Source organism: Mirounga leonina, unplaced genomic scaffold (assembly GCF_011800145.1).
Source record: "Mirounga leonina isolate KUSES-001 unplaced genomic scaffold, KU_Mleo_1.0 Mir_168, whole genome shotgun sequence".
Classification (NCBI taxonomy): Eukaryota; Metazoa; Chordata; class Mammalia; order Carnivora; family Phocidae; genus Mirounga; species Mirounga leonina.
The window spans coordinates 64,047,470-64,057,124 of NW_023270426.1; the positions used below are offsets into that span (position 1 = coordinate 64,047,470).

The 9,655-nt window shown below is 36.5% G+C and overlaps 1 protein-coding gene across 2 annotated transcripts in view; it reads left to right on the forward strand.

Annotated features, from left to right (window-relative positions):
* Nucleotides 1–9,655, forward strand: part of ARSK (arylsulfatase family member K) — a 43,140-nt gene that overhangs the window by 24,513 nt on the left and 8,972 nt on the right. For both annotated transcript variants that reach the window (XM_035014883.1, XM_035014882.1), the window contains exons 4-6: nucleotides 397–679; nucleotides 3,245–3,416; nucleotides 6,442–6,666. In XM_035014883.1, coding sequence (XP_034870774.1) covers nucleotides 397–679; nucleotides 3,245–3,416; nucleotides 6,442–6,666 — 680 coding nt within the window. The remainder of the gene's footprint in view (nucleotides 1–396; nucleotides 680–3,244; nucleotides 3,417–6,441; nucleotides 6,667–9,655) is intronic.

Below are 9,655 nucleotides of genomic sequence, written 5' to 3' on the forward strand. Positions count from 1 at the left end.
AAACAAATACAACATTGTATATTAACTATACTGGATTAAGAATAACCTCTCTTCTGACAGAAAAAAGACAAATTGCTAGAAAATTCAGGAGAAATACTAGGAACTTGAAACACTTTTTATATTATTAAATATCTTGTTATAAGAAAAAATAACCCTTCTAAATAATCTATCTTAGTTTTAATGGACATATAGGTGAATATTTGATTCTTGTCATTTTTTCCCCCGGATTTTGTGTTTGCAAGTCTCAATAACTCTTAATGAGATCTAATGTAGTGAGCCTGAACATGGACATGACTGAGTCTAAAAACTGTTTTCCATATTGCTTTCTTATATTTATGCTTAGTTTTTTTAAATCTTTTTTTAGTACCTTATAATACACCTTTTTTGCCCCCTCAGCAACCGTGTTGAAGCATGGACAAGAGATGTTGCTTTCTTACTCAGACAAGAAGGCAGACCGACGGTTAATCTTATCCCTAAAAAGACTAAAGTAAGAGTAATGGAAAGGGACTGGGAGAATACAGACAGAGCAGTAAATTGGTTAAGAAAGGAAGCAAGTAATTACACTCACCCATTTGTTCTGTACTTGGGATTAAATTTACCACATCCATATCCTTCACCATCTTCAGGAGAAAATTTTGGATCTTCAACATTTCACACATCTCTTTATTGGCTTAAAAAGGTAAGTACACTATTGTGTGCTCAAAAGTACAAGTTAACATTATAAACTATGTTATTGGTACTTGCCCACTGCTTCTTTTATTATCACTTTGAAACAAAAATTTGAAAATTCTGTATCTTAGTAAATCAAGTATGACCAATAACTGGTTGCAAAAAACAAAGGGGCAATATTACAGAAATAAAATAAGTATTAAAACTCAGTAATCTACTTCTGAGTTAACACATCTGCATATAATGTGTCTATAAAAAAAGCAACTGGGGTGCCTAGGTGGCTCAGTTGGTTGAGTGTCCGACTCTTGGTTTCAGCTCGGGTCATGATCCCAGAGTCCTGGGATCGAGCCCCAGGTCAGGCTCTTCGCTCAGTGTGGGAGTCTGCTCAGGATTCTCAATCTCTCCCTCTGCCCTACCACCCCCCCGCCCCGGCCCAGCTTGTGAGCTCTCTCTCTTAAATAAATAAAATCTTAAAAAAAGAAAGAAACTAAAAGATGTTCTCTTAAGAGTGCAGGCAGTCTTCACTTGGCAGAGTTCAGGGGGTAAAAGTGACCATGCAAGCTGAAACTGTACAAAGAGATCTCAACAATCAATTGAGAAAATGACCATTTTTCTAGGACTCTTAAAAACATTTGTCAAGGGGCACCTGGGTGCTCAGATGGTTGGGAGTCTGCCTTCAACTCAGGTCGTGATCTCCAGGTCCTGGGATCGAGCCCCATGTCAGGCTCCCAGCTCGGCAGGGAGTCTGCTTCTCCCTCTCACTCTGCCTCTCCCCCTGCTTGTGCTCTCTGTCTGTCTCTCTCTCTCAAATGAATAAACAAAATCTAGAAAACAACAACAACAAAAATTGTCAAAACATTAAGCCTCTCTTATTTTGGGTTATAAATGTGCAGGGAAATGAAAAAAAGACAGTAAAACTAATGGTGAATGCACTGTAACTGAAAATACTAGAAATATTGAGGATTAAAGTGTTTGGGGTTTTTGAAAAAAAAAAAACAGATCAAGAATTTGAACTGCTTGTCTTCTCACTGTATAACAAGATATGGAGCAAGCATCTTCTCTAAGTCTTGGCAGACTGTCCCATCTCTTTCTAAATGTGGATCACCTTCCAACATTTTACCCTTTGAACTTCCAATGTGATGATATGTTTCTGAGAGTTCTTTTAACCTATGGATATTTGCCAGTGTCACTTTCTCTAGGATATGTTCACCCTTTTGTTTTGCAACGACCTTCCTATTTTTATCAATGAGTTTATCTACACTAAGGTCCTTTGGCCGCATAGCTAGAGTGTATCAGATGGTGGCAATGTCAGCATTCCCGGGTTGGCTCTCTTTTCTATAACTCTAGTTAATGTTTGATTCAGATTTCATGTACAGTGTTATCACTTTTTTATTTCTTTACTGTACATTCTTCTTTTTTGACCAATCCCCTCTTTTGATTATCCATTTTTGTAAAAATGCCACATGGAGGTCTCACTGGGAGACAAGGACGCAGCCCAGCTACATACACCTTGGCTGTACATATGCATACCGAATAAACGATAAGCAGGGACCAGTCACTGATAGACTTTGAAAAAAATAACATGATGAGTCACTGATTGGGACACACACCCGTAATATAAAGGGATTTGTAGACTAAAGAGCTAGCAGTATTTGAATGTGAAAGTTTGTACTTTATGCAGTAACTCACAGTTAATATATTTTGGTAATTTAAATGTATGTTGTTGGGGGACTAGTGTTATGTAACTAAACTGTGGTAAATGAAATCCAGGCACATCTGAACCATGCAAATGGGACCGCCTGTGTTTTGAAAGGTATCAACTTAAATTGAATTTAAGTTGCTTTAAAAACTCTAATCAGAAATGCTGTTTAGCGAACCCTGTTTCAAAGGAAACAATGTCAAAACTGTAGATACTTCATGTCTTCTGAAAAAGTTGCAACTGGCTCTATCTTGAAAAATTAATACTAGCCTAAGGAACTGAATCAAATAATTTATAAGTAAATAGTAAGTAGATATCTGAGGTTTTTAAGTTACATGACTAAAAGAAGTATATGAAGTTACATGACTAAAAGAAGTATATGACTTAAGTTTAGTCTTGTTTTCACCAAAACTATAAGCAATCATATGTATATTAAAAAGTTGTATTTGTTCCTAGCAAACATTTGGCTGTCTCACTAGATATTGGCAGTTTTACTAGTGAACTACTGGGAACAAAATCTAGATTCTGAGTTTGTTGATTCTGGAATTTTGAGTTGGTCACCCACTATATTAAAAAGCTTGGATACTTTTTCTGGACTAGAATACTGTCTAAAATAGCTCATGTTTTTCATTGTCATGTATAATTATAAAAATAATTTTCATAACTCACTATATATACAGATATTAATATATACATTTTGTTGTTACTAGGAATAGTAACAGTTTGTTCCTAATTATGTATTTGATTTACTATTTTCTTTACATAACTCATAACTATTTTCTTCTACATTCCTAAGTAATTAAGCATTGTCTAGTTCACCATACATACTTGTTAGAAGAGAAGAATATTACTACCTTGTTCTTCTCTCCTTTTTAGGTTTCTTATGATGCCATCAAAATCCCAAAGTGGTCACCTCTGTCAGAAATGCACCCTATAGATTATTACTCTTCGTATACAAAAAACTGCACTGGAAAGTTTACAGAAAAAGAAATTAAAAATATTAGGGCCTTTTATTATGCTATGTGTGCTGAGACAGATGCCATGCTTGGTAGGTGGTATATTTAATAAGCAATTAAATGAAGAAAAAGTATAATATTTTTCCAACAAACTGTGATCATGCTGGTTGCTGACTTGTATGAACTTCCTCAGACAATGTTTTACAACAGTTTCTTAGATGCTAAAGGCTTAGAGTTATAAAAATCTTGACACATATAAAAATTGGATAATTTGCATTATTAATCATGGAATAAAAAGCCTTTTCTATCTTAATTATTCATAAATTAATAAATGCTCAGATTTGTTCATACATAAAGACAAGACCATAGAAGGCAATTACCTGCTTGACACAAAACTTTTTACCTGCTTTAAACAGGAATCAGTATTTAACCAAACACAGGTACGCATGTGACAGGTAATTGTAAGGCAGCTTAGATTCTAAGAGATAAGAGTTTAGTCACAGAATCTTGTGAATTCTCCCAGACTTGTAATAATTAGAAAACAAAACCATTCTTCCCAGGCGTAGGGTTTAACTAAACCTGACATCATTTTCCACATGTGTATTCTAGTCCAGAATCATATTGACTTTCCTTCCCTAGTTCAGCTCAAAACTCTACCTGCTTCCATAAGATGACTGTCAAGAAAGTGTTTTGCCTACTCACTTGCAGAGTTAATGGCAGTTTCCAGTTTAGATTGGAGAACGCTTGGCTTAAAAAAAAATCCATCTTTTTAACAAGTTATTTTCATATTTTGGTATACTTTAGAGTGGAGCAAATTGCATTAGTGGAGTGTGGGAAGCACCTCTTCTGTACAAAGTAAATTTTGAGAGTGAACAAGTGAGTAGCTATTTCTTAAGAAGCATTCATTGGGCAAAAATAGAAAAGTAGAAAGCAGAAAGCAAAAAAAAAAATTATGGACAAATTATTTATAATATACGAAGTATAATATGAATTAAAAGTCTTAAAGATTTTCCAAGTACTCAATCTTAAATGCAAATGATATTTAAAGTAAATTTCTTTAATCCTAAATCCATACAAATGTTGAATTGTTTTTCATATTTTCTGATGTTAATGAGTATTCACCCATTTGCACCCTGGAAATCACTTTTGAAAGTTTGCAGCTATCCATTCATCCATATCTACTAAGGTGAAATACTACATATATATATATATATATATATATATATATATATATATATATATATAATGTTGCTGCAGGGAGTGTGGAATACCTCTTGAAGTCTCTTAGAGAAAGAAATGCAGCAGCTCACTTTAACTACAAAGTTTATGAAATAGGTGATATCTTGTTATATCCACACTAGTCTCGCCACCAAATAGTATTTCTTACTGTTCACTGTGCTTGTTCAACAAATATTTAGTGCCCACTAGCTAGCTATCAGGCCCTATTTGGGGCACTGATGGTACTAATTGAATATTATTATGAAATCACACTTTTTAAATTAAAAACACTAAGCTCTTGCTCCCCCTCGGGGCCTTTGTATTTGCTTTTCCCTCTGCCTGGGATCCTCTTCCCTTTGCTTTTTACATGGCTGGCTATTCTCAGTCTTTAGCTCTCAGTTCAAATACCAACTCCTCAGGGATGTCTTCCCAACCACCATAAGTTAGTATACCAGCCCCACCACACTACTTACTCTCTACCTTATCATCTTGATTGTTTACATCATAATCGTCAATTATTTTGTCTATTTACTTGTTTACTGTCTGCTTTCATTGAACAGGGGAGACTTATGAGAGCAGGGACTTCAGTGTTAATCAAGATTGCATCCCAGGTGCCTAGCTTTGCATCCATGGTGCCTGGCACATAGTAAGAACTCAGTAAACATTTCCTGGATGAGTTTAAACACCAGCACTTGTAGCGTGTTGTTGTAACTACAGCAGAATACAAGTTGTAGAGGCCTTGGAGGACAGTGATTCAGTCCACCTGAAGGAGCAGGCAATGTTTCGCCAGGGAGATAATGCTTGAGCTTGGTCATAAAGGAAGAATGGGAATCTGCCAAGTAGAAGGTGGGAGAAAAGGCATCCAACACAGAAGAAAGCAGAGAATGTACAGAGGCAAGAAAGTCTAACCTAATTATTACTAGTTCAGGGATTTAAGTAGTTTAGGACTATAAAAGGTAAAGGCCTAGGAGGTAGTTGAGGGTGCTGAGCTCGCTAAAGACTTAGACGATGGGAAATTTTGAAAAAGTTTTAAGCTGGGGTATGACATGATCAGATATTTTAGAAAGATAGCCACCCCAGTGGTACAAGAGTTAGAGGGGAAAGAGATATGTGAGCAAGAAGACCAGTTAGGAAGCCATTATAGTTGTCCAGTTGGAAGATCCTGATGGTATGCACTCTGTAAATAACTCCATAGGACAGTGGCTCTCAGTTTGACTGGACCTCAGAATCACCTGTGGGTTTTGTTTTAATAATACAGACCCCTGTAGGCCAGGATTCAGGAATTGCCAAAATAGGGACGATTCTTCTCTCTGGACTATGCCTTTCTGTGATTCTTTTAATTACAACGAAGAGGACACTAAGAGACAGGGACTGGTCAGAGGAATTTTACTGTCCAGTTATTCCCTAACCAAGAATATGCTAAGTCTGACCTGCCAGTTGGGGATCTGGGAGAAAGGGTAGCCGGGAGAAGAAGTTCTGACCTCCCATGGGGCAGAAATTGTGGGTTGGTGATAATACCAATCCTTCCATTGTCTGGGACACCGTATAGTGCTGGCATCTAGAGTTGTCTTTCTTTTTTCATTTAAGTCACTAAGGGGGAAAAAAGTTTTCCCCAATCTCTGATAGGAACATAGAAAGCAAGCCAGCATAATCTCCAAATAAAGAAACTTTTTAATCTCCAGATGAAGAAACTTATCCTATCAGTACTATATTTTCTCCTTCCTCTCTCGTCTGTCAGGTGAAGAGCAGGCACATGAAATGTGGCATACCTTACTTAAGAACACTAGCTAACATTCACATGTTAAGAAGCATCCTCTTGCGAGGCAGAGTTGTTATAAACTTACTGTGATAGAACACAAACTAAAAACTAATTAAGATTTATCTCAATTCGTACTGTAGGAGAAATTATTTTAGCTCTTCGCCAGTTAGGTCTTCTTCAGAAAACTATTGTCATATACACCTCAGACCACGGAGAGCTGGCCATGGAGCATCGTCAGTTTTATAAAATGAGTATGTATGAAGCTAGTGCCCACGTTCCACTCTTGATGATGGGACCAGGAATTAAGGCCAACCTACAAGTACCAAATGTTGTTTCTCTTGTGGACATTTACCCGACTATGCTTGGTAAGTAACACAATTCTGTAAATATTTGTAATAATATTGGAAAATGAATAAGCCAAGTAGTGAGGGACTTTGCTGACTTGTTCATAACTTTGAGCAATTCTTTTAACTGTGAGTCAAATCCACATCTGAAAAATGAGGATGATACTCTTCAGGTTCCTGTAGCCTTCATGTACTACAGTCATTTTTCCCTTCAAAAGATTCACAATCGGGACATGACTATAAAGTAAGCCACAGAAGATATTCAGGTTCATAACTTTATAGATATGATTTGCATATCATGTGATTCTCTGCCACCACCTCTCAAAAGTGTAAGAAGCTCCCTTCTGGATTATTTTACCCACTTTGAAACTACTAATTTTGTACAGTGTTAGAAAAAGCCTCTTAATCGAATGTATAAACCTGTTTCTCCTCAGAATCTTTAGATTGTTCTGTGCTAAGAACTTCACTAGCTTCTTAATGTCTATAAACATAACCATACGTCTAGAACAGCAACATATGGATAGGGGAAGTTAAGTTTTAGTTGAAGGTAACAGAACAACATCAGCAAAATCAGAGGAAATTATATAGAACTGTTAGTCTCTATCTAATTTAGCAGACTACTTTAAGTTCAATAACATTTAAATACTGAAATTCGGGACGCCTGGGTGGCTTAGTCGGTTAAGCGTCTGCCTTTGGCTCAGGTCATGATCCCAGGGTCCTGGGATCGAGTGCCTTATCGGGTCCCTTGCTCAGCAGGGAGCCTGCTTCTCCCTCTGCTGTGCTCTCTCTCTCTCTCTGACAAATGAATAAATAAAAAAAAACTTTAAAAATAAATAAATAAATACTGAAATTCTTCTGTTCTAAGGCACCATCAATTACAAAAAGTACCATCTATTTATAAACAGATTTTGGTGAAAGAAGAAGATAACACAACTTAAGATATGTATGTTTCATATGTATATATGAAAATGTGAAAGAAACATATATCTGAAAACCCCAAGACGTAAGAAAGTTCTTTTTTATCTCCTTCTTTCTGCTACAAAGTCCTTCCATTCATTTAACTGAAGACTATTCCAGGGTCCTGAAATTCTTTAGGGTGAATTTTTTTCAGTGCCTTTTCCCTTTCTCTTTTATTTTACATCACTTCTTGTATATTTGAACACACTTCTTTTTCTTTTGCCTGATATTTTTAATCTCTTTAGTTTCTTGGTTGTCATTTGCTGGTTCCTCTATATCCCAAAACAATTATCGCACTTATCGTATCTGTGCCACTTTTTGGCTCCCTCACATTTCAGGCAATCCTGATTACTTCCTCATTTCTGTTTTGGTAAGTTTATGTATGATTATGTATGTTTGTGTCTCTCTTATTATCATCTTTATAGTTTTAGGAACAGGTGCTTCTTTTTTTAAAAGATTTTATTTATTTATTTGACAGAGCACAAGCAGGGGGAGCAGGAGAGGGAGAAGCAGGCTTCCTGCCGAGCAGGGAGCCCAATGTAGGGCTCCATCCCAGAACCCTGGGATCATGATCTGAACCAAAGGCAGACACTTAACCAACTGAGCTACCCAGGTGCCCTTAGGAACAGGTGTTTCTTGATGGTGGCATCTTTTTGTAGTTTCCTCCCCTAGTTTTTCCTCATGTAGAAGTCTCTCCACCCCATTTCCAAATTTGCTGAACTTTTTAACCTTGTTCTGTTTTCTTGAAGGGCAGTGACCAGAACTGCAAACGATCATGAAAGGTTGGGATGATTCTTTCTCAGTATCCCCTCAATATATTTCATAATGATAGTTGACATTTTGTTTGTCTTTCTGACTCTAGCAGCTCAATTGACCATTATGTACAGGGAGCTGTCTGCAGTGAGTCCTACTCTATCTATGCTTAGTCAGCCTATCACCTGATATGTAAGGTGATTAATATGCATTATTTAAGCCATTTTTCTTTAAATCTTGTTTTATATTTGCCTACAATGCAAATTTTTCTACTCTACATTTTTGATCCACCATTAACACTACTTGCCATTTTATACATCATAAAAGTTAAAAGGCATCTGCAAGATTTCACAATGGAAGATTTCACAATGTATTTAGCTAACAGATTATATAAGAAAACACTAAATAAAATTGCTTAGAATGAGGGCATTTATTATTAGGAGAATACCTGCCTATCCCTGGCTGATTTGTGTTGCATGACAATAAGCATTTCATTAGCCAAAACCAAACATTCCCAGAAACTCCTTCCATTCCTTCCCTACTCTTCTGGAAATTATGTAGGTGCTCTCCAATTTCTTTTTTCTGCAATTTGTTAATTATTACAATTTTCTAAAACTCACAGTTCTGTGTAGATTTTTACTTATTTTTATCTTTCACTGATCTTCGTAATAGACTCCTTCTGAGTCACATTTCCCTACAGAACATATTAACAGCATTTAGATCATGTGTTGATTAGATCTGCCCAACTAGAGTAAAGGAAATTAAGCCAAAAATCAGTGTCTTTCTAATTCTAAACTGGAAATTAGCATCTTCAGGCTTAGCACAGTTTATAATATGTTTCATCACAAAAATTTTTGTCACCAAAAGGGAAAAGTTACATTTATGTGGTTGGGGCAGGAAGGAGAATATCTGTACATGGGTCTTTTTATATAAAATACTGAAACATCCTACTGACCAGATGTTAACCAGAGATAAGGTAGAAAGAGAATGAAGGGGTACAGCAAGAATCTTATGCTGGAGCCAGGAAACAGCATGGCAACATTATCATGTATCTAAAATTAACCTTGGGGCGCCTGGGTGGCTCATTCGTTAAGCATCTGCCTTTGGCTCAGGTTATGATCCCAGGGTCCTAGGATCGAGCCCCACATCAGGCTCCCTGCTCTGTGGGGAAGCCTGCTTCTCCCTCTCCCACTCCCCCTGCTTGTGTTTCCTCTCACTGTGTCTCTCTCTGTCAAATAAATAAAATCTTTAATAAATAAATAAATAAATAAATAAATAAATAAATAAATAAATAAATAAA